We start from the raw sequence: 26421 nt of genomic DNA, 5'->3' as shown, positions 1-26421 counted from the left end.
ACATCTATAGCACAAATAAAACTTGATTAGGATGCATACTTAAAAATAGTATAAATAAGTAAATACACCTTTACCAAGTAGAATACACTAACACAATCTGCAAATGTGTCTTTTAATGATTGGCAAGTGGTGAGCCAATGTTGGGCCATTTTTAGAGTATCTTCATATATATATATATATATATATATATATATATATATATATATATATATATATATATATATATTCATTTTCTTTTCAGCTTAGTCCCTTTATTAATCCAGGGTCGCCAGAGCGGAAAGAATCGCCAACTTATCCTGCACATGTTTTATGCAGCGGATGCTCTTCCAGCTGCAGCCCATCTCTGGGAAACATCCATATACACTCATTCTTTGGACTGAAGCCTTTTTAGAAATCACAAGGTTTCATTTCATCTATTTGTTTCACAAATAATTTAAGAACTGCTTTTGGGGAAATAATTGATCAGATTCTCTTTTTTTGAAAACATTTAGCCTAGAAAAACTAAAATGAATCAAATAAACCAAAATAAATAAATAAAATACGTTGGGATTGGAAACAAATAAAAAGAATAAAAAATTGTTATGATTGATTAAATGCCTTTTTAATTTATTTAATGACTTTGTGCAACGTTGTGCATAAATATATCATTATAGAAGTTTTAAAAAAACCAATGTTTTTAACATTTTAATAAGTTTGGGACAGGACACAAAAAGTAGTTAAACTTAATAAAATACAGTACAAACATGTTTTAATGTGACCATCCATATAAAACAGGAAAGACTTGAAATATTTAATATAAATCAACTCCTGGGACATAAAACATGCAAAAAGGGATGTCTTGCGTACGGCTACATTTGAAGGACATAACTTAATGCTAACGTTAACATAACGGTTGTTATCAACTAACGTCAATTTAGCAGCCTATTTGGGTCATGAAAATAGTGGATATAATAATGTGTCAATTTGATACATATTTCATATCTGATTATTCATAATTCTGACATATCTGACGCTTACCAGACAAACCTTGACCTCTTGGTCATACGTCGTCTTCGTCGTTGACGTTATGACGTAATTTCCGACGTCTGTTGAAACAGACATGGCGACCTCCATCGGCCGTAGCCCGTGACAGATCGACCGTTCACATAAACCAGCATTTGGAGGTTATCGATTTACATGAAGCGCTTGAGCGACACGTAGTTTTCCAATCATATGACGAATTGTGTCTAGAGGTAAGTTACAGTATTTTGCGTCATTTTATGCTTTATACTGAAGCCACATTATGCCTCATGCAGTTCATGCTCTCTCGGCAACCACATCTCTAGCAAGGTGAATGTCACGAAGATCCTGGACACTTCTGATTGAGTTTAACATAGCATAGAAATTCAATTCATTTAGTTTCAACAAATTATCACTGCCCATAAGAAAACACGTACGTAAACTGACTAAGGATATCGTTTTATTGTGAACATAGTTGTCAACCTGGTCAACATCTCAGGCTAAAAATACAAATTATTTAAATGTATACATTTATTTATTTATTTTCAGAAAATGAATCTGCACAAACTGTCTTTGCGATTGCGACCAGCAGTAAGTGTCATAAACCTAATGTATTCATTTCTGATCATTACTTTTACTTATCATTACTTAAGAATATGTATCATGGAATATCACTCATATTGTTCTATTGTCATTTTCAGGTAACGCAGAAGTTCAGGTGTCTCAGCATCCAGAGCAGTGGCCAGGAGCTGGAGGCGGTTGCTGCAGAAACACCATCAGTTGAGCCAAATCTGCTGTCAGTCTTCAGAACATCAGAGCAGGATCCGGTATGCCCCCCTCCCCAAAAAACATTAGACATTATTCAGCAGCTTTAAAATAATATTGAAGACTCAGATATATAAATCAGCTGTCCAAGGGCAGGAATACAAAAGTGTTCTGTGGTTTTGTGAAAAGTCTGCACCGCTATCTTAGTGCAGGTTTTGTGGAAAAGGAGTATACATTGATCATTTACATGCACCGCTAGCATTGCAAGTGGTTTGAAAATCTGCAAATGTGAAATTTAAAAATAATAGATGATCAGTCAGTGAGCCAATGTTGGGTTAGTTATTATTTTGCTTCTCAAAATAATAATAATACATTTGATGTAATCTTTATTTTATATTATATTTTAAAAACATTTATTCCCACTGTGTTTTATTTAAACTTAATGTTGTTGGGAAGATGAGAGGATTTGTTCATATTTTATTTTTTTAAATCTGTTTTTTAATTATTTGTTTATTGGTTTTAATGAACATACAAACAAAAACAAAAAAGGAAAAAAAACAAGGATATCAGTGGACAAAAGTATAGCAGCACATCAGTCATGAAAATAAATAAATAAAAAAGAATACAAAAATCATAAAAAATTCTACTGAGATTTGAGTAAATTTAAACACTTTTAAAAATACATCTGAGGAGTCAGAGGTTCATTAGAGGCATCCATATTTGTTGAAAGACCTCCCCTTTGTTTCTTAAGTAGTATATACAATTGAAGTCAGAATTATTAGCCCCCCTTTAAATTTGTTTGTCTTTTTCAAATATTTCCCAAATGATGTTTAACAGAGCAAGGAAATTTTCACAGTATGTCTGATAATATTTTTTCTTCTGGAGAAAGTCTTATTCGTTTTATTTCAGCTAGAATGAAATCAATTTTAATATTTTTATGAACCATTAAAACTATTATGTTTAGAAATGTGTTGATAAAATCTGCGCTCTGTTGAACAGAAATTGGGGAAAAAAATAAATAGGGGGGCTAATAATTCTGACTTCAACTGTATATTGTTCTAAGAGCATTTTTTCATTCAAGAGTTGTATGAAAAGCTCAAATGTTGGAGGCCTTTGTTGGGTCCAGTTGAGCAGAATGCATTTTTTTGCTAGATAGGAAATTATGCTTAGTCTCTTTATAGAAGTAGGATCAAGTGTCTTGTTCAGTTCTGTACCAAAGAGGTATAATGTTAGTGTGTTGTCCAATGGAGTTTGCAAAGCTTTGGCTGTAAAGTCTTGTACTGCTTTCCAGAAAAATCTTAAGCTTTTTGCATCCCCAAAAAACATGCATGATTGATCCTGAATAGGTTTTACATCTGTGACACCTGGACGATACATTGGGGTACATTTTGCTCATTTAATCTATTAAAAAAATAAAAGAAAGTTTTATAATTTCCCCCAGTTTTGATCTTTTGTTTTATCATTTAATACAAATTTATTTTTAACATTATAGGATTTCTGAGAAAAAAATATATACATTTCCTAGCACACTATTATTATTATTATTATTATTATTATTATTATTATTATTATTATTAGGATTTATTAACTGCTTTTGTGAAATCAATTGCTTACACCGCTTTTTTTTTAATTATCCAGAAAACATTAAAAAGAAAGAAATACTTTGGGAAGAAAAAATAAAAAGGTGTTCATAGAGCCCCTAAATGTAAATGCTAAAATGTTTATGAATGTCTTTTTAAATTATTAAAAATTTGATCAAAGCAATTCATCCAACAACTGGTTATTTATGCTTTTAAAATGTAATTAAATTAATACTTTGGATCTAGCAAATTTAAAATGCATGTATGAGTATACATTTTTTCGGGGAAATAGATGTTGATGAAAATGAACTTGTTTCATAGAGCCCTATTATTGCTAAAATATATATTATTCACTGGTAAAAAGGTATAAAAGTAATTGATTTAATTGTATTGTTTAAACAAATTGAGCCATTGATAGTTTAATTAAACAATAAATTGAAAAATATGAATTTGGGAAAGAAATAAAAGGCAACCACATGTAGTCGAGGACAGAATTATTAGCTCTTCTGTGAAATATTCATTATTGATTCAAATATTACCCAATTATTTATGTGTAATGGAGAGAACATTTTATTTAATTATTTTACATATGATAACTTTAATGAGTAATTTTCCATTCAATTCACCTTAATTTGTATAGCGCTTTTACAATGTAGATTGTGCCAAAGTAGCTTCACATAGAAGATTATAGTAAATTGAAACAGTGTAGTTCAGTTTTCAGTGTTTAAGTTCAGTTCAGTTTGGCTCAGTTCAGTGTGGTTTAATATTCACTACTGAAAGTCCAAACACTGAAGAGCAAATCCATCAATGCGCAGCTTAACTTTGAGTTAAGTCCCGAACCATGCAAGCCAGTGGCGACAGCGGTGAGGAAAAAACTTCACCAATTGGCAAAAATGAAGAATTAAAAAACCTCGAGAGAAACCAGGCTTAGTTGGGCACGACCATTTCTCCACTGGCCAAACGTCTTGTGCAGAGCTGCAGTCAAGGCGCTGTAGAAGCTGGACGTCATCGAGACTTGTCTGTCCCTGGAGTCTCACAGGAATCAGTCTCATGCTCTCAACATGACCACCACAGCAGCTGCTCAGGATATGGCCTGGTGCAGGATTATGGGAACCTTGGGATCATCTCGTCGCTGGTCTTGAATCGCATCAGTGGTGCTGCATAGTCTCTGGGGGCCTCGGGATGAGTATTCCCAGGTGGAAATAGAGAATAATTAGCATAGCTCATAGTGTATATAAACGAGATGCAAAAACTGCGTGGAGCACATTCATGCATCATACCGTTGTGTGATGCACTGAGTGTATGCTTTACTAAAAAGATAGGTCTTTAATCTAGTGTAGAACTGCGAAAGTGTCTAAGCCTCGGACATTATCAGGAAGGCTATTCCAGAGTTTAGGAGCCATAAATGAAAAGGCTCGACCTCCTTTACTTGACTTTGCTATTCTAGGTACTACCAGAAGCCCTGAGTTTTGAGATCTTAAACAGCGGGTTGGATTGTAACGAGACAGAAGGTTGGTTAGGTAAACAGGAGCTAGACTATTTAAAGCTTTACAAAATTTTTAATAACTAATTTATTTCGCCTTACTAGTATTCAGCTTAATGTGCAATGTAAAGGCTTAACTAGGTTAATTATGTTAACTGGCAAGTTACAGTATGTTAATTAGGCAAGTCATTGGACAACAGTGTTTTTTTCTGAAGCCAATCAAAAAAATAATAAATAAAAATACACGATGGGTCAAAAGTTTGGGGTCAGTAAGATTTTTAAATGTTTTAAAATAAGCTTCTCCATAAGCAAGGCTGCATTTATTTAATCAAAAATACAGTACAAATTGTAAAATTGTGAAGTGTTCTTGCACTATAAAATAACTGTTCAAAAGTAGTTTATCATTTAATTTAATAATTTATTCCAGTGATTTTAATAAGGAATTTTCAACTTTATTACTCCAGTCTTCAGAGTCACATGATCCTTCAGAAATTACTCTAATATTAATTATTACTATTATTATTATTATTGTTAATCTTATTATTATTAATGGTAATGGTAATAAAAGCAATAATGACTGGAGTAATCATTTCATTTGAAACTACATACAATAAGTAATAAATAATTAAGTATTTAACAACTTTGCCATTTTTTATTTAACAAATGCTGCCTTGATTAACAGAATAATTTTCTTAAAAAAAAACATGAAAAAAACGGACCCCAAACTTTTTATATTATATATATAAATAATTTCATGACTTGCTCATGGAAAATACGTTATGGAAATCGTGACATTGTGAGCTTCCATCTTTTTCTCCAACGCTTTTTCTTTTATGTTTTCTTTCTCAGACATGCCATTCAGAAACACACAGTGGGCAGTATTACACGCTTCCCCCGACTCACATTCAGAAACTGTTCCCTCATGGACTCCCCCCACGCTTTCAGATGCAGGTTTGGGAACATTTAAATGTCTGCACTTTAGTAAAGATATAATACAAACCATTGAAAATTTGTTTTAAGTTATTAATTAAGGCCACTGATGTATGCTTTTGCCCTTGTTTCAGGTTAGAACGTTTAATGAAGGCTGTGTGATGGTCAGGCCAGCAGCGCTGGAGCTCATCTCATATCTTAAAAAAGCTGATTACAGCAAACCTCCTCTACGTTATATACTCTGTATCCTTAAAAACACAAAACTCCCAAATTCATTGAGCAGTTTCACTTTGTGTCATATTTTTCCACACAAATGGGGTCATTTACAACATTTTCAGCCAAAAATGTACAACTTTTTATACTTTTACACAACAATGTTATTTTTGGGGACTGAAAACACATACATTTGAAAATGACTGTGACTAAATAACTTATATCTGATGCAACAAAGCCACTCCCAATCTGCTAGCATGTTTTAAAAATTCAGAATTGTCATAATTGTGTTTTGTTGCTAATAATTGATGTATATTATTTGAATTATAATTATGAATTTAAGTATTTATTCTAGGGCTGCACAATATGTAGTTTCAGCATCGTTTGAGGTAACATGAAGGCAGCTTGACTTTAATCACTCGCTGAGCTGAGCTACTTTCATGGTACCTACTGTAAATTTGGTGCAAACAAAACTGAAACTTAATTGGCTAGCCAGCTAATCTGGCTTTAAGGTACAGGCCACGGATTTTTAGGTTTTGGTATCTTGTTTTAGTGCAGTAGGCCTCTGGGAGAACAAGCCCACAAACTCATAAACAACTGCCCACAAAGAGCTAATTGTCAATTATCCCTATGATGGCTGCCACGAAACTCATGTTTCGACACACTGTCGAGATTCTGGAGCGCAAGTGTTTCGAAACACTGCACAGAAGCATGATCCAGGCCACGTGACTAAAGCGATTCAAAACATCAGTCATGACTCATATCAGAAGCGTTTCGAGACCTGATGAATCTGTGTTTGGTTGACAGTGTCGGGAAAAAAAAACACTATCTCATGTAGCGTATTGGACCGTGCATGTGCACAGAGTAACTGTGCTGCACATGTCAGATTTTAGAATCCCGTACAAATACTCAGAAATTGTGACTTGATGTATTTTAACAATGTCAATTTTTTTATGACCAAAACAAGACATATTTATTCATAAAGTGTTCATTCGGATGTCAGACCAATGTTAAATCAAAAAGCATTACACGAACAAAGCATTTAAAAACTAACATCTATAGCAGTGTAAATTTTGTTGACAAAAAATTTTCGTCATAATTTTTGTGACGAACAAGTTTCTACTGACGAAAACTAAATAAAGATTAAGTGATGATGAATAAAACTATAATAAAAATTTACTGACATTTTCGTAGACTAATAAAAATGAGACGAGAATGTGATTGGGGGACGTATATCCAATCAGAATGAATCTTGGTGTGTGACGCATGAGGCGCACACACACGTTTGAAAAGTAACTGATCCACAATAGATGCTGGATGCGATTACATCATCATAAGAGTGGAGTAGATTTAGTCGACTAAAACTAGACTAAAACAAAAATGTTTCAGAAGACTAAAACTAAAATGGAATTTTAGTCAAAAGACAAAGACTAAAACCAAATAAAAATTAGCTGTCAAAATTAACATTGATCTATAGCTGCATCACCCTGGATTCGATCCTATTATCTCTGCATGCTAGTAAGGAACTCTCACCGCTCCACTAAATCACTTGAAACCTCAACCACGTGGGGTATAATTCCTCAATTTGCTGACTTTTTCTTTGCTGAAGCTGTTCCAGAGCAATACATAAAAAATTACGACTATGTATCACTGTAGAGATGGGTTTCGAAATGTTTTGAAGCTTTGACACATTTGCTTCGACTGTTTTACTGTTTCACAAAGCCTCGCTCTGCCCACCACTACTTCTTTACTAAAATGTTGACAGCGCCATCTACTGTACGGCACATGTATAACTTGGAAAAAATGTTGGAAGAACGTTTTGATTGATGGCTAGATTGGTGTCTTGTAAATGTTGCCTAATATTCCACACAATCCTTGACGGTGTGCTTTAGATGGAGAGACGGGCTCAGGGAAGTCCCTTTCTCTGTGTCACACTCTGCATTACTGCTACACTCAGGGCTGGTTGATCCTGCATGTTCCTGATGGTGAGCAGCACTTATCATCAGTCAGCCAAAACACAGCATGAAGTGATGTTTAGGTTCTGATGGTGTAATGATGTTCTGTTTGTAGCTCATCTGTGGGTTAAGAACTGTAAAGAGATGCTGCCTTCTACCTACAATCCCTCACGCTTCGACCAGCCAGTGCAGGCTACCCAGTGGCTGAAGAGCTTCAAAATCACCAACGAACACTTTTTATCCAAGGTAAAAGTCCATGTGCTCGTCGTACAATAGGGCTCATGAATAAATAATTGTATGGTTTGGTTAACAGGGTTTCTGTGGGGTCTTAAAAAGTCTAACATTTAAAAATTGAAATTTTAGGCCTTAAAGTCTTAAAGTGTTCTAGGTCTTAAATATATTTGCACAGGTCTTATTTTTCCGATGTCTATGTAACGCTACATCTAATGCTCATTTAAATTCTTTTTTGTTGTTGTTGCTTGGTGTTGTAGTTCTTTATTTCACTAGTTAAAATGTAATTTATGATATTACAACTACAAATGAGACCAACATGCAATAGCCAATCAGCTTTCTGTTATTGAAATGTGCCTCATCGCTGTGTTTGCGGATGTTCGCTTTGGGTGCGCGCGACATGATTTCGGCTGGCGGAGCTCACAGAATTTTTTGAGTTACAATTTACAAGTTACAAACTAAAATTTAGTAACAAATTATGTCTTCGATAAGTGGAACCTATCAGTTTACAATATACTGATGCCCAATTTCAAGGCTTTATTGGTGATAATGGTCGGGAATCTTGGACCCTTATTGCCTTTTTAGCTCATAAGTAGAGGACAGAAACTAGCCAGACAGTAATGTGTGAATTGTTGAGTGGGCAAAATAAAAATAAAAAAGTCAGTATTTTTAGTAAGTGTTCTTTTTTTGCTTTTATTCATGCCATAAAAAATATATAATTGTAGAGTAACCCATGTTCTGTTGCCATTAATATTTAACTTTAATAGGTAGAACTGTCCGAGATATGAACAAAAGCAAGTGATGCATCAAAGTTTGATTTAAAAAATCTTGAATGGTTATAAAAATCCTTAAAATCATTATAATAATTTATAAAATAATAAAAAAACAATTAGTTTAAAAATCTTCAGTGATTTTAATGATATGACCTAGTTCTGGAAACTTTCTACTTCTCTGTTTATCCGTCTGATTTTACTGTCTGTTTCTTTTGACCACCCCCCCTTTCATTTGAAAATAATATCTCAATGGCGAACGCGTCAAGTATAAAAACCTCATCCGTTTCATGAGGTGTGCGATGCATCGCCAGGCGAAAGTATAAATCAGCCTTAAGATGTTTGTTTGTTTGTTTTTTCTGTAGTTCAATGGTCCATCTAACCTATACTGTAATCATCTAACCTGTAACTTTGGTACTGTTCAATTTGAATACATTTATTTTACCACTAATTTTGTGATTTTGCATTTTCTCTTTATGTGAATGCGTGTTTTTGATATTGTGATATAGGTCTTAAATTTAATACTTCATGGTCTTAAAAAGTCTGAAATTTGACATTATGATATATGCAGAAATCCTGTGTTAAACTAACAAAATTAGATTTTGTCATATAATAATTAATCTACAAGCCTTTGCAAGTACTTGATATCAACACATAAAATGCTGGACTACAGTACTGGTCATTCATTGACAGCATCGTACACAAAGTTTTAAATGCAAAAGACAACAGTTAATGTTTTTTATATATTTGTTTTAATGTAAATGCTGTAATGTAATTTTTCTATTTTATTATAGTTATTTTAGTTTAGCATAGTAATATTATTTATTTTGAATCATTTTAAAATACAAATACATAAAACACATTTGTTTATAATATTTTCTTATTTTTTATGGATTTTCTTTAAATGTACCATTGTAGTTTGTGAAGATGTTATTTTTTTCATAAGTTTGTTGTTTTGATCTGATCTAATGACAGATAAAGACAACACGGCGATATGTGTGGACAAAGAGAGAAAGTACTGAAGAGGGCCGGCCTTTAGGCGAGCTTGTTGATCAGGTGAGATTTATTCATGATCATCATTTCAAATTTTTAGACCACATCCTGATAATCTCTGTTTATTAATTCAGTTTTAATTGTCACATTGTTTTTTTTTTTTTTGTTTTTTTTTTGGAAGGATAAATAAAGTAATACAAATTCAGCCATTATTAAATCACTCTGGTGTTGTTCCAATAACATGTGCTCTTCATTCTTTTTTTAACCACAAAAGGGGAACTAAAATGCATCTATATAGTGGCAGTGAATAATTAAAAGCAGTATGTATTTTTTTTGTCGGCACCATTAGCCTAGTAGTTAAGTGCGCTGACATATAGCATCATGGTGCTCACGGCCCGAGTTCGATTCCCGGCTCGAGGTCCTTTGCCGACCCTTCCCGTCTCTCTGCTCCCAATACTTGTCCTCTCTGTAACCTTCACTGTCCTTTCCAATTAAAGGTGAAACCTCCCTAAAAAAATTATTATAAAAAAAGCAGTATGCTTTTTTGTTGTTATTGTTTTTAAGGCAAAAATATCACAGAATAGTCCAATGCAACTTTCTATTATCAGCACCATTTACTCCAACTCAACCAGTAAAACAAGGGCACCATTTAAATAAATCAAGATTCATGAAAATGGACAATCACTGGACCTTAGGTTGGATGAATGTCAGTTTTATGAATGTGCAGTCATGCACAAAATAAAGTTGATAATACATACATACAATCTCATATTTGTGTCTTTTCATTCCTTTTCCTTCGGCTTAGTCCCTTATTTGTTAGGCGTCGCCACAGTGGAATGAACCGCCAACTATTCCAACATATGTTTTACTTCCAGCCGCAACCCAGTTCTGGGAAACGCACATACACTCTTACATTCACACATGTATGGAACAAAATCAATGCCAAAAGTATTGAATTAAAAAGCTTGTTGAATAGCACAAACTGAAAAAAATAATACACCGTATTAACAAGTTCTTGCATTTTAATGACTTGAATTGCAGGGTTTGTATTTTTAGGTCCTGAAATTTAACATAGCTGTTTATTTAAGCTGTGAATAGTTCAACTAAAAATATTTCAAACATGTTTTCGTACTTATAAATTCAATAATTCATTTTCAATTTCCAGGATTCACTTACAAAATATTCAATACCCTTTAAAAATACGATGTATAATATTCAAAAGGTAATTTTCAGTTCATTTTATTTCAGTTCAAATATTCGCTTCCATAAATTCAGTGGCTCAAATTCGACTGTTAAAATTCAACATTACATCCGGGAACTGCAGGAAAAGCAATAGATTGCAGATTGAAGATCGCCAGCTGCTTTTCCACCAGCAGGTGGAGATGGAATAATTTAAGATTTTTTACCCAGTAAATAGACGAGAAAAAAGCTAATAAAGGCACAAAAGTAGCATTTAATATTAATATCAGTGTCTTGGACATTATAAGTAATAAAATGAGTATGAGTAAAATAAGTAAATGATCTTTTGGTCATTTATATTTGCCCTTATGTAACAGAAGCCAGTTGGTGATCGCGTAAACCTCACTCCTCGGATTCAGCGACAGACGTTCTTCTGCAGTGCCATTCACTGACTCTTAAATGGGCAGGTGCTCATTTACGCTAAGTGGTAGGGATGTGACGGTCGCGGAAATTAGCTAAGTGGGGGTGGTGACAGTCGCGTGATTCTCGCTAAGTGTGTATAATGGATCTCGCTTGTGTTATAATGGAAACACTCTTGTGTTATCATGCTTGGCCAAATGTCACGACTTTCACTTTTCACGTTCATAACTATGCACAGGCCCAGATATCATCTGAAACTTCAGAGGTGTTCCCATCAAATATTGGCAGCCATCCAGCATCTCTCAACCAGTATTTGACGTGCGGTGCTGGCTCTGACCGGCCACCAGAGCTCGCGGCCACTCCTTTGCGTTTGCCGCGTACAAGCCGCACAGGTATAAAAAAAACGCCAAATATTTCATTCATTCATCAATTCATTCATTCTCCTTCGGCTTAGTCAATATTTTAGAGGTCGCCAATCATTTTAAATAATAAAGTTTAAAAAAAAAAAAAAAAAAAAAAAATATATATATATATATATATATATTTTTTTTTTTTTTTTTTTTTTCGTTCATAATATAAAAATAAAGGCGTGCAGTAAGCTTAGGCTACTACATAACAATAAAAACAATTAATCTGGACAAACTAAAGGCACCATGGCAGAACCCCAAAAATTAGAAAAATGAAAGGCAGGCAGAGTGTTAAAAAGAAATACTAATTTAGAACCACGGATGACTTATTCAAGCGCAGTAGCCTAAATAAATGTTATAAAATAATAAGAATAATAACAATATAATATACAATATAATAACAATAATAATAACAACAACAACGGGTGGTGGGCGGTTGTACCAATCAAATAAAAAAAAAATATGTATAAATTGTTAAATATGATCTGACCAATTATTATTGTTATTATATTGTATATTATATTGTTATTATTCTTATTATTTTATAACATTTATTTAGGCTACTGCGCTTGAATAAGTCATCCGTGGTTCTAAATTAGTATTTCTTTTTAACACTCTGCCTGCCTTTCATTTTTCTAATTTTTGGGGTTCTGCCATGGTGCCTTTAGTTTGTCCAGATTAATTGTTTTTATTGTTATGTAGTAGCCTAGGCTTACTGCACGCCTTTATTTTTATATTATGAACGAAAAAAAAAAAAAAAAAAAATATATATATATATATAAGGTTATTTTGCCAGAATTTCTTTGTCCCAAGCATAGTATTTCATTATGCTTCAAGTTTGTGGGAATGATCCTAAGTTCATGGGTTATTGGGGCATAGACTTGTCATACAGGCAATTTAGCCTGGTCAGACTTCATGTTCGCTCAAAGAGGGATGGTATATATATATATATATATTTGTTAATTGAATTTCTAATTGTGGGGGTGACTGAGCAAGGCTTAACTACGATATGACGTTTTTATTTATTTTTTTTTTTTTCAAATGTTTGCCAAAGCATGCGACTATAGCCTATGCCTACATTAAGATATGTATTTTAATATTTTTTACTGCCTGTTGTTTCTTTTGGCATATAAAATAGGCATTGTCTGATAGAGATATCAATAGAGGTTCATCTGTGTCGCAGAATTGGTGTTGTTTCCGATTTCTACAAGCTCAATAACTTCCACAGCAAAAAAATAAATAAAAAATAAATTAAAAAATAGTCGAAAAACTGTGCCCATTAATTAGATGTGCAAGACAAGCAGATAAGTTTTTTGGGTTGCTATGGACAACTACAAATGTGAACATTATTAGGCTATAATGTAAATGACTTATTATTCTATCTATTTGCTAAAAAATAAAGTGAAATAGGCATTTAGTAGTAGGCTAAATAGCAGCATGTTGAAATGATTTGTCAAAATGCGTTTTCTATTAGGCTACTATAAAAAAAATGTACAGTACAGTGCGTTTTATTTAGACTATTTATTTTTGTCCCTGTGCGCCGATCGGAGACGGAGTTCACTGCTGATATTCGTGTTGGATATTCTGAGAGCTTTATAGGGTGCTTCTCATTTCTTATTTGTGCATCCTCGTTTCCTTTCCTTGCTTTCTTTCCTCGTGTCTTAGCTCCACCCCTCTGGGATGAGAGGGAAGGACGCAAGGAAATGACTCGAGGACCAAAGACACGTCCTCGTATCGTTTGCCGTCACTTCAAAGCGTCGTCAATTAATGCTGGATTTGGCTTGCACGTTTGGATTAACTACATGTCTACATTAAAGTCATTCTCTATTCTCTAATAATCAATAAAGAAACATTCATTTAATAATAAAAATGAATAAGCCATTAAAATAAAGAGCCCAATCAGCAGATGGCGGGCGGGTGCGGTTTTAAAAATTGGTCAGAAATATTGGTGCGGATGGATGGCGGACGGATGATGAGTTTTGTGATGCGGTTGCGGATAAAATAAAAGCCCATCCGCGCATCTCTAATGTGCATGTAACGCCACTGGTCCGAGCAGGGCGCGAGCTGGCGATACCGGTATGGGAGACAAATGCTGTGAGGAGATTAAAGATAGTAAAGTCTAGATCAGATATGTTGCCAGCCGGAAGTGCGATATGCACATTAATAAAGCAGCATTTTTTAATGAAACTGTGTAACAATAATTAATATTTTTACAGTACTGTGATGGTTGGGTTTAGGGTTGGGGTGGGAGTAGTTAAAAAATACAATTTATTGGGAAATTTAACAGATAACATAAATAATACTCTGTACAACAACTGTTTTTACGGTACTGTGATGGTTGGGTTTAGGGTTGGGGTGGAGGTAGACGTTAATAAAATACAATAAATAGGAAATTTTATAAATAATAGAAATAATTGTCATTAACTTCCGGCTGCAAAGTATCCGATCTAGCAACAACCGGCTAAATATTGCAGAACAACATCTGTCGCTGAATCCGAGGAGTGAGGTTTACGCGATCACCAACTGGCTTCTGTTACATAAGGGCAAATATAAATGACCAAAAGATCATTTACTTATTTTACTCATACTCATTTTATTACTTATAATGTCCAAGACACTGATATTAATATTAAATGCTACTTTTGTGCCTTTATTAGCTTTTTTCTCGTCTATTTACTGGGTAAAAAATCTTAAATTATTCCATCTCCACCTGCTGGTGGAAAAGCAGCTGGCGATCTTCAATCTGCAATCTATTGCTTTTCCTGCAGTTCCCGGATGTAATGTTGAATTTTAACAGTCGAATTTGAGCCACTGAATTTATGGAAGCGAATATTTGAACTGAAATAAAATGAACTGAAAATTACCTTTTGAATATTATACATCGTATTTTTAAAGGGTATTGAATATTTTGTAAGTGAATTCTGGAAATTGAAAATGAATTATTGAATTTATAAGTACGAAAACATGTTTGAAATATTTTTAGTTGAACTATTCACAGCTTAAATAAACAGCTATGTTAAATTTCAGGACCTAAAAATACAAACCCTGCAATTCAAGTCATTAAAATGCAAGAACTTGTTAATACGGTGTATTATTTTTTTCAGTTTGTGCTATTCAACAAGCTTTTTAATTCAATACTTTTGGCATTGATTTTGTTCCATACACGGGCACTCATGCACTAAGGCCAGTTTTGTTTACCCAATTCACCTGTAACGCATTGGGCTGTGGGGGAAACCAGAGCACCCGAAGGAAACCCACACCAACACGTGGAGAGCACACAGAAATTACAGCTGGCCTAGCTGCGACTCAAATCATTCACCTTCCTGCTGTGAGGCGACAGTGCTTACCACTGAGCCACTGTGCTGCCCTTGTGTGTCTTTTTAAAAAAAATATATATAAATATGCACAGGATTTCTTTTATTTATAATATTGGGGTATGAAAAAGGTCATAGCATTAGAGCAGAATCAGGATTAATAAATGAATTTGAATGTATGATTGAACAGGGTGTGAACCGCATGAAGAGCAGCAGTGATGTGGTTGGTGCAGTGCTGCGAGAGCTGAGGCTTCAGGCAGGGGCCGCCACAGAGGGCGAGGAGGTCTTTAAACTGGCCGTGGCTGTGGATGGAGTAAATGCTCTTTGGGGCAACACAACTCTTAAAAAGGAAGACAGAACTATGGTATGTTGGTGTAAATTTCACAGGAGGGCTAATCATTTTGCTGTGTCACATTAGGGCTGGATGATTTTGGCCTAAAATCAAAATCTTGATTAATTGAACATTTTAACTCGATTACGATTAATAAAAGATTTATTTATTTATTTATTTATTTATTTATTTATTTATTTAGCCCTCATAGTTCACTGACAGGTTTTGTACAGTAATTCTGCTCACATATTACAAGTGAGAGATTTCGTGATGAAGGGTGCATTACTTGATTTTAAAATAATTGAAGGAAACACACACTATCTACTATCTATGATTAGTTATTGAACACCAAACGTCGAACTACTGAAATTAAAACACACTTTGCCTAAAACCAAATAAATAAACCTGAAAGTAAATAACCTGCACTTCTGGAAAAAAAAATATTATTTTCAGTGTATTTTAATATTAAAAGTATAGTAAGCAGTATCTTTTCTAAGTAACATAACTCTTGTATATCCTGTAAATAATAGTTTAAACAGTGCATTTCTTGCATCTTCTGTAAACAAATATTTTAATGATAATAATAATTTTATTGTAATAGAAAATATGCCGTCTTAAGGCATCTCTGGTGCAGCTTCCAATCATCAGCAACATAGTGCAAAAGAAGGCTCACGAAATGGGTCCATCGTCCTACTTGACCAGAGATCAGATGTAGCAGCAAAGTGGCGCATAAGTATAATGGTGCATTCGACATCATGCAGTGACTCGCAGACTGATCGAAATCTGTCTTAAAGCGGTGTATACCGGTTCGAAATTTTGTTCGGATTGATGCTGCGTCGACGCAACATGACTGTCACAGGTGGCATCAAAGTACCGCGACAGTGCTCCGAGATCAGATGACTGATTCAGCTGGTGCAGCATCTGAAGAGCGACTGCAGGAGCTGCGATGATGGCTGAGTTCACCGCATGACAACAACCACGTGTGTTTCGGGTTTATTATTGGACAACTTCTGTCTCACAAATTTCAAAACAAACAATTAACTTTTTCAATTAAATTAACCTCTCTATCTTGTACACATCATGCTTAAAAGACTACTAATATTTTACTGCAGTAATCATCTTTTGTTAAATAATTTGTTTATAATGACTCGATTGTTTGCACAGGCTTATTTGGCCTTTTTTATACAGACTAATGTATTCAGCTCCATAAACAATTTAAATGATATATTTTAGTAAACGGCCTAAATTTGAACTCAAATAAGTCTTACAGACTTGTAATAAAATTATTATCATCATTGATGCTGACACCCCTGTAAAGATTTCTTAACAAATCAAGTAAAAAAAAAAAAAATCATTTATTTTGTCCTTTTGTTCAATTTTTATTATTAAAGTGCTTTTTAAAAAATGCTTTCATTATCCAAAATAATCTTAATCATTGCTTAATCATCTTAAGATGTTTATTTGGGTTTTACACTAATATATTGGAAAGTTTTATGTCTATAAATGTAAACTCCAGCAAATTAAAGCAAATTAAAACCAAAACTGGAACAGTATTGACATATCATTCAACATCCAGTTGCCTAAAGACTGATATTTCCTATTGTTTTGTGTTGAATAGGCCTATTTGTGGATATTTATTTCCTTTTTATGTGTCCCCTCTTTTCCCCTTATTTATTATGTAGGCTATAAATTTAATTTATAATTCCCTTATTGTTTACAAATGAACTTTAGTTTGTAGAGGCTGTATTCTGTTTTATTTGTACTGTAAATCTTTTGTTGTTATTGTAATAAATAAATAAATGATCATGCCATGTGATCGGTCATCATGACTGCCGCAACTTTGAGCCCCCGAAGCTAATCTCGGTGATCACCAGCTGCAGCCATGCTTCATGTTGAACGCACCTTCAATCAGCCTTAATAGAGCGGGGTCATGTGACTACAAACGTGGTAGGGAAAGTAATTGGAAAAAAAATTAACCAGGAAATATTAGATTGATTATAGGTTCTGAATGTCGATTTCACTTTATTTTCGATTTATCGCCCACCCCTATGTCACATCTGTATAACATAACATTGCATGATCATTTGATGCTATTTTGTACTTATTACTTAATTGTTTGTATGGACCCTTTTCACAAGGCTGTTATGACGTGTTTAAGGGTCATCAGCAACTTAAATCCTCTAAGGTTTTTAATATTTAGATTTTTCTTTTTGAAAACCTGCGAACATTTATATGTATTTATGTATGTATTAAATCATCTTTAAACAAAACAAATAACTCTCTTTTCTAGCTGTTAACAGCCTCACACTATTTGTTTCCCTTATTCTGAAAGTGTTGATAACACCATTGTTGGGTTTTTCTTTGATTATTTCAGCAAATAGGATTGTAAAAAAAAGATTTGTTGTACTCTCCCATTCACTGCACTCTTAAGTTTACCCAACTATGATGACTTCCGCTGCTGAGAACCCCAGAAATGTGAAAAGGGTCCATTAGTGCAAGTGTTTGACCTTTTGTCTTATTTCTGTTTCATTCAGTGTGAGCCAGAGGAACTGACCCTTATTCATAATCTAAGGAAGATGATGAAAACCGACTGGGTAAAAACAAACTCTCTCTGTCTTGATATGCTAAAACAGATTTCAGTTTGCCATCTGACTTTACATTCCTGTCTGTCATCAGAGAGGAGGTGCCATTCTCACAGCTCTGTCTCAGACCGGCTCTCTGTTCAAGCCACGCTCCGCTTACCTTCCCAGCGAGCTGCTCGGAGAGGTCAGCCAACCACATTATGCCTTTTTCCATAGCCTTTCGGAGTAAAAGTTAACCGAGCCCTGTTTAGTTTTGTACTTCAACAATAGACTTTAGAGCATTGCAAAGGTTTTGAGGCCCCCAACATTGTCTACTGCATGTTTTGTTTGTATTTATTAAGAGGGATTCACAGATTTACTTAGTTCTTTTATTCACTGATTTCTGTCCATGTCTCTGTTTCTGCTTTTCAGGATGGATTTGATCAAATGGAACCTTTTGTGCCAGTTTGTGTGTCGGGTTACAACGAGAAGGAGTTTGAGAGCTGTTATCTGTACTATTTAGACCGCAACTGGCTGCAGCATCCACACAGTAAGTTTGTACATTTAATGTGCTTGGAGTTTTATACCTAGATTAAGTTTAAAGTTATTGTTATTGGTGCAAATTAAACAGAAAATGTCATTTTGGTGTGTAGCTTCTGCTGGAAAAAGAAAGCTGTATTTATAAGAAAATGTATTAATGGCCATTCAGTTGTAGTAAGGGGTCCTTCAAACAAGGATAATTATGTTTAGGGGTCCTTGATGTCTAAAATATTGGTCTTAATCAGGGGGTGCCCAAACTAGGTTCTTGAGGGCTGGTGTCCTGCATAGTTTAGTGACTTCCTTCAACAGACCTGCCTTGAAGTTTCTTGGATACTTAGAAAGAGCTTGATTAGTTGGTTCAGGTGTGTTTGATTGGGGTTGAAACTAAAATATACTGGACACAGGCCCTTCAGGACCGAGTTTGGGCACCCCTGGTCTAAATTGTAGTAGTTCTGTTTATAAATTCTAATTGAATAAACCATGTTTATAGTGTATGTGTTTTACTAATAAAATATCATTTTGACATGATTTGATAGATGAATTATTACTATATTATTATTATTATTATTATCATTAATAGTCCATTATATATTACTTGCAGGTCGGTCTGAGGAAGGAAAGAAGGAGCTCATCTTTCTCAGCAACAGAAATCCATCCATCCTGGAAAGATTGTGTGCTTTCCTGTAGTGAAAATCATCTGCTTTCTCTCTCTTGCTTGTGTATATCATGTGAATGCAGTAAACATAAGTATGCAGCTTTTTCATAATAAAAATGTTTGAAAAAAAAGACTTGAAAGCATATTTCCTTTCACATATTTATTAGGCCTATTAGTCTTTTTTTCCATGTTTAATGATTTTATTTACACTACATCAGATTTTTTAACAAGCACAGAATTAGAAAGTAAAATACAAAAATATATGCCAGAGTAAACGTAAAAACATTCAGTAATTAGAAATTTTATTTTCCTGAAGAATATTACACGTCTTTTTGCTTTTTTATTAACGATGTTCTCCAAACTTGTGCAGTAGTCCTTAGTCTTTTGACAGAAAAAAACTAAATTTGGCTTTGATCCAGTCAATTTTTTTATGTACATGTAACTTTCCCATAATAATAAAAAGTATTAATAGAAAGGTAAATTTATTGCATGCATTGACATAATAAAAGCAAATATCAAAATGTTCTAACTTGAATACAATATTTGTTTTGCTTCTAAGAAAAATGTCCACATCCACCCAGTAAATCCTCATGTATATATGTATATACAATCACAAAGCATATGGACAATACATTCCTTTTCCATATAATGTAATGTATAAAATGTTAATGTAATTTCTTTTACATTGTTATTTATACAATATAATTCATAAGAACGCCAAGCTTTTTTCCAATTTATATTTATGAATACATTGGTCCATTTTAAATGATTATATATAACTGTATCACCTGTTATAATATGTTTAATATATTTATTAGTATAACTTTGATAATATCAATATCTCCTAAAAAAAGGTTTTCTTTAACATATTTTCCTTCTAAATATTTATTTCCATCCTCTCTTATAAAATCAAGAAGCTGAGATGAGTCTTGAACTTGAACTTACGAGCTTGAACGCTGTTACAAGCCACGTGACGAAGATGGTGGTCATGTGACTGTCCCGCATTTTCACCCGGAAATCAGTCGCATGGCGCGTGATTGGCTGTTTACATTCTCACCACAGTGGACTTTTAAACATATTTTAGAGAACCGTAATGACATTGCCATTTTGGTTTTTAGGCCTCGGATAAACTTTAAATCGTCACAAAGCTTGAAAGTTTAAGTATTTGAATGGGCGTTCATTAACACATAGTTTCATCGACAGGATGAGAGAAACGGCTCTTTTTATTCTGCTCGCTGGAATAATCACTACAGCAAGAGGTATGTAAAAATAATCAGACTGATAATATATGATTTACTGAACTGTCACTGTGTTTGTTTTGATCTTTCTGCTTTTTCTCGCACTTTGGTTCAGCTGACAGTAAAGACGGTTGTCTAGCCCTGAATTTCGGTCATGGCTCGGTTGTGTGTGTGTGTAATGCGACATACTGCGACTCACTCGGCCGGACTGTGCTGCCAAAAGCTGGCCAGTTCTTATCATATGTCAGCAATAAAGCTGGCAGCAGACTGATGGAGAGTCAAGGACAGTTCCAGAAGAACAGCACAGGTGCAGGTGAGTGCACTGAAAAGGGACTATGGCTCTGCCCAGTACTCAGACTAACAGTCTGTTCACTGTAACACTTATGCGTTAATCTGATGTAATTCATGTAACCGTTTGTGTTTTAAATGAGAATTTTCCTCAGCCTATGTTTATTTTAATTTATTTCATTTTAAAGGCAATGGAAAAAAACATAATTTGCTATAAAAGTGAAATGACTGGACCTACACACAGGAGCCTGTGAAACGGCTCATTTTACAAGAAAATTTCAAAAAGCACTTAAAGTGGTGGTCCACTATAATATCATAGTTTAAACTTTAGTTGAGATATCATGTAGCTGTGAGAACATCAACAACATCTCTGAATGTAATACGCTCAAAAGTTAAATGCAATAGGAGACATTGGCTTTTACAGAGTTAGCTTAGCAAAGCTTACAGCGAACGAAGTTTGGGGACTACAAAAAAATACATGCGGGTTAATGAGATCATAAACCTGAAGGGGCGTGGCCACAGAGGCACTGTAATGTTATTCACCTTATTCTCCGCGAACAAGTGGGCGCAGCCATTTGAATCATTTTGGCTCAAGACATTCACTTACATTAATTTTTAAACGTTAAAAACAGCTCGTTTTGCTGCTTGGTGTTGCAAACTGATATTTTCTAATTATATTATTCTACTTTGTCTGTATTGTTATGCAAACACTTGTTTGTAGAGTAAGTAGTTTGACCATTTTCTGCCGTTTATTATTCCTAGTCATTTCTCCCATAGGCAGCTGAGTCGGAAGTTCTAAAACAATCGCAAAAACGCGCGCACTTCCGCATTGAAGAATAAGGTCAATAGCAGAAAGCTAAAATGCCAGCACTGCAGTGCCTCTCTTTATTAAAAGATGGGATACTCATACAGTGTAGAATTGCAAAATGTGATGTTTTTATGGACATGTAATGTTCTACACAAACTGGTGGTCTACATTTCTGTTCAATAGTCTCTGTGAATTTCACAATTTGGTGCTTAATATTATGTGACGAGCAAATTGTTGCTCACTCAAATCACCACAAGACTTAAGTTAATGTTCAAAACACAAGTGATGATGTTTTTTGTCCATCCATTGAATGTATACACAAACAAAACATTCATTCATTTTCTTTTCGGCTTATTTTTTTTATTAATAAGGGGTTGCCACAATGGTATGAACCGCCAACTTATTCAGCACGTTTTATGCAGCGGATGCCCTTCCAGCTGCAGCCCATCACTGGGAAACATCCATGCGCACACACACACACACACATACACACACGCACACACACACACACTATGGACAATTTTAACTTACCCAATTCAACTATACAACATGTCTTTGGATTTGTCGGGGAAAGCAGAGCACAAACAAAACACTCACACAATAATAAATAAATACAAATTAAATTAAAAGTATAATGTTTAAAACACTGAACCTTAACCAGACTAGAAAATTTAAACCAGTGAAATTTGTTCTTGTTTCAGCAACAATACTAATATTTAAATATTTATATTTGGTTGAATGAGCTTGATTTCCAGTCACAGTGTTGTTTCACCATGGCGAGCTCTTTACGGTCTTCACATTTTTGTTGGGTGTTTTGCCATTCCTGACAGAAAGTATCAAGCAGCTTGGCTTTGTTTGACTCTTGCTGGCCGTCCATCTTTCTCTTGAGGTTTTCAGTCGGCGGGTCTGGAGATTGGGCAAGCCAAGACGCATGACAGCAGTGGCTGAAAAATCAGGCTTATTCCACCAAATATTGACTCTTTTGTGTGTGTGTGTGTGTGTGTGTTGTCTTGACTGATAACTTGATTTCTTTGAAATATTTGAAGTTTGAAAACACATATTTTGACCAATTGTAATTTTATGAAAGGCAAGCCAATCAAGTTTTAAATTTAGGAAGATATGTCATCGTAGATTATAGAATAAAAAATAATAATAAATAAAAATAATTCTCAATCATATATTATATTAATTTTAAATAAATAAATATATTATATAGTTATTAGACATAATTGTCAATTATTTTTAACATACACAACATGCTAATTTATACTAAATTCATACTAACAACATGCTAGTTTAACTAGAAACATGCTAGCAACATGCAAATTCATACTAGAACCATGAAAATTTATGTTAGCAACTACCTAGCAACCACTCAGAATACCTTAGCAACCCCTAGCAACAGCTCAGCAACTGCCTAGCAATGCCTTAGCAACCACCTAGAAACCACTCAGAACACACTAGCAACCACCTAGCAACACCCCTAGCAACCACCTAGCAATGCCTTAGCAACCACCTAACAAAGTCTTAGCAACCGCCTAGCAACCACTTAGCAACACCTTAGCAACCACCTAACAACGTCTTAGCATCCGCTTAGCAACCACTCAGAACACCATAGCAACCACCTAGCAACAATTTAGCAACCACCTAGCAATACCTTAGCAATCACCTAGCAACGACCTAGCAACACCTTATCAACTACCTAGCAACAGTTTAGCAACCACATAGCAACCGCCTAGCAACACCTTAGCAACCACCTAGCAACGCCTTAGCAACCTCCTAGTAACCACTTAGAACAGCCTAGCAACACCTTAGCAACCATCTAGCAACGCCATAGCAACCTACTAGCAACCACTTAGAACAGCCTAGCAACACCTTAGCAATGACCAGCAACACTTAGGCAATGCTACCGCCGAGCAACTCATCAGAACACCTTAGCAACCACCTAGCAACACCTTAGCAACAACCTAGAACACCTTAGCAACCACCTAGCAACGCCATAGCAACCTCCTAGCAACCACTTAGAACAGCCTAGCAACACCTTAGCAATGACTAGCAACACCTAGGCAATGCCTTAGTAACCACCTCGCAACCGCCTAGCAGCCACTTAGAACACCCTAGCAACCACTCAGAACACTTTAGCAACCACCTAGCAAGAAACTTGCCAATCCATACTAGAAACATGCTAACATATTTGTATTTATCTACTGTTTCAAACTTCGTAAAAACTACTTCAGTTATTTTCACTTTAAAACGACTTCAAACATTCAGACCAGGCTTTCTCAAGCCACCATAAAGTCTGTCTACGAACTTTACTTTTCTAGTTGTTATTATTATTATTATTATTATTATTATTATATACTTAAATTGTAAAACAAAACCAAGCATTCACATTGCCAATTATTGTTATATAATTTCACTTTGATCTTGTGAGTATGATAAATCTGTCAGACAGTTGTGAGTTTTCTTTGTACTTATTATATTTTTTATAATAGATCTATGATAAAAAAATAAAATTGTGTGTACAAAGAAAACTTATTTTCCAGCCAAATGCTAAACACTTTTCTCTCCTCTTCTGAACGTCAGCTCTCAGAGTCACTCTGAACCCCAGTCAAAAGTACCAGCGCATTAAGGGATTCGGGGGAGCCATGACAGATGCGGCAGCCATGAATATTCTGTCTCTGTCTTCCGGAGCTCAGGACCAGCTGCTCAGGCAGTACTTCTCCACAGATGGTGAGAGCAACAGAGATTGAGCAAGACGAAGAGATTGGCCTCAGCTTTCTCAGTTCCGAATGGTACACATCCCTCTGTTTCACAGGTATAGAGTACCGTTTCGTAAGGGTGCCAGTGGCCAGCTGCGATTTCTCAACTCGACTCTACACGTATGCTGACACTCCAGAAGACTACGAACTCCAGAACTTCACTCTGGCTGAAGAGGATATTCACATGAAGGTAGCATACACAATTAGGGGTTTAACAATTAGCGGTCTGCAGTAGTACTCACTTGAGGGTGAGTATTGAGTAAACAGTGATTTGATTAAAATTTTTGAGGGAACTTTCCCTTTAAGTGTGAGTGTCAATGCATTTTAAAATACTTTTAACTCACCATTTTACTACCTTTTTGCTATACCTTTGGCTCAGAATGCATTTTAAAATACACATTGATTTTTAAATGTTTTAAATGAGTATAACATTTAAATTATCTATATATATGTGTGTACACTATACACATGAATTCAACTTTGCAACTTATTATAAGCATTAAATTACAAAAAAAAAAAACTGTGTTTTAAAATGGCAAATGTCAGTTTTTATCATTTCATTTTCATTTGGTGTCGAACTTTGCACGTCATGCGAGGAATGCAAATTTAAATACAGCAATAGACTGATTTCACACGGCCGCCATTTTTAAAAGAGAAATCGAGGCTGCGGTGGGAAGAAACCTGGAAGTATCGTTGGGAGTTACATAGAAACGTAACTGGCTGTATATCTTGTCAGCGAAGAGAAAGTGACACAAATTTATCATTTCACCGCCTTCCGAGTGACCCGAAGGTCCGTTCTGAATGAATGGTGAAAATAAAAAGGGATATCACAGCTAATTTTCAGCTAAGTTAAGGGAAATGGCACTAGTTAGCTAACGTTTTCTTTCCCTAACACACGTTTTAGATGCCATTTATCAAACTCGAGTTAATATACTGATACTTTCACTATATTAGACTTGTCACGATACTGAATTAAAAGAAAAACCGTCAATTTCCCGCAAACATTTAAGGCACTGTTGATGGCTTTCTTAAAACAGCGCTGATTTGCCATTGTGCTCATGTGCTCAACAGAAATGATTGTGATTACATTGTACAAACACAGACGAGCTGAGCGATCTGTTGGATGACTCGACTGATCTTCACGGCTGCTTCGTGCTCCAGTGTCCGTGTATCTGTGTTTGCACTGGGTGAAGAGTGGTAAACTGATGAGCACTGGTGAATACTATGGTAAACCAGCGCTGTTTATGAACGTGCTCAGCGGCGCTTGAATGTTAGCGGGAAATGGACGTTTTTAGAACTTCAGTATTGGGACAACACTATTACAGACAATACGAGGGTGTGCTAGAGAGGACTGCATTATTTTATCGCTCACCAGGTTACATAGGCTGAAGCAGGGAAGTGCCCCTACGGTGTTTAACTAGTGCCATGAATTGAAGCCTAGGAGGACCCTTGATCATATTACTCTTAAAGTGATGTTGTTTGATGCTAAATTGCTTTTAATTGTTTAAATTAAACTGAACTGAATGATATTAAAGTGATGTTTACACCATTTCTGCATTTTGAAATCTCGGCAACAGCTGGAGGTTTGTAGTCCACAGCATGTTACTGCAGTGTTTACAGTGCTGGTCCTATACTTCCGGGTTTATTCCCACTGCAGCCTCGCTTTGGTTCTTTAAAATGGTGGCCGCGTGAAATAAGCGTATACAATGCAATTTGGCATATTGCAAGTCCATTTTGCTTATCATATTTCAAAATAAATTTTGCTGCTCATATGCTGCCATATATTCAGCTGTGAATTTAATCAATAAGTGAGGTAAGCAACTACTTTGAGCCCTAGGAAATTCGGGGGCCCCCAATAAATACCTAGAAGTATAAATTATACACTCACCGGCCACTCTATTAGGTACACCTCAGTAGTACCGGGTTCCACCTCATCCCAAAGGTGCTCTATTGGATTGAGACCTGGTGACTGTGGAGGCCATTTGAGTACAGTAAACTC

At 35.0% G+C, this 26421-nt stretch overlaps 2 protein-coding genes across 2 annotated transcripts in view; both read left to right on the top strand.

Moving 5' to 3' along the window:
* The first annotated feature begins 1069 nt into the window (after positions 1-1069).
* Positions 1070-19445, top strand: dap3 (death associated protein 3). Its single transcript, XM_056476206.1, has 13 exons — positions 1070-1232; positions 1549-1590; positions 1701-1826; positions 5677-5778; positions 5892-6000; positions 7863-7955; positions 8041-8171; positions 9902-9982; positions 15430-15603; positions 18105-18164; positions 18247-18336; positions 18564-18681; positions 19273-19445. The coding sequence occupies exons 2-13, from the start codon at positions 1552-1554 to the stop codon at positions 19356-19358; spliced, it is 1209 nt and encodes a 402-aa protein (XP_056332181.1). The 5' UTR covers positions 1070-1232; positions 1549-1551; the 3' UTR covers positions 19359-19445.
* Positions 19446-20315: 870 nt separating this feature from the next.
* The window catches only part of gba (glucosidase, beta, acid), a 15170-nt gene continuing 9064 nt past the window's right edge, over positions 20316-26421 (top strand). The window contains exons 1-4 of the mRNA XM_056474682.1: positions 20316-20585; positions 20680-20877; positions 24247-24393; positions 24479-24612. Coding sequence (XP_056330657.1) covers positions 20531-20585; positions 20680-20877; positions 24247-24393; positions 24479-24612 — 534 coding nt within the window. The 5' untranslated portion in view covers positions 20316-20530. The remainder of the gene's footprint in view (positions 20586-20679; positions 20878-24246; positions 24394-24478; positions 24613-26421) is intronic.

This window comes from Danio aesculapii, chromosome 16 (genome assembly GCF_903798145.1).
Source record: "Danio aesculapii chromosome 16, fDanAes4.1, whole genome shotgun sequence".
Classification (NCBI taxonomy): domain Eukaryota; kingdom Metazoa; phylum Chordata; class Actinopteri; order Cypriniformes; family Danionidae; genus Danio; species Danio aesculapii.
This window is presented reverse-complemented; position numbering and strand designations above follow the sequence as displayed.

Coding starts and splice junctions, on each gene's coding strand:
- dap3 (XM_056476206.1), top strand. CDS start 1,552: ATGAATCTGCACAAACTGTCTTTGCGATTGCGACCAGCA. Junction 15,604..18,104: donor AAAAGGAAGACAGAACTATG/GTATGTTGGTGT, acceptor TGTTTCATTCAG/TGTGAGCCAGAGGAACTGAC. Junction 18,682..19,272: donor CTGGCTGCAGCATCCACACA/GTAAGTTTGTAC, acceptor TATTACTTGCAG/GTCGGTCTGAGGAAGGAAAG.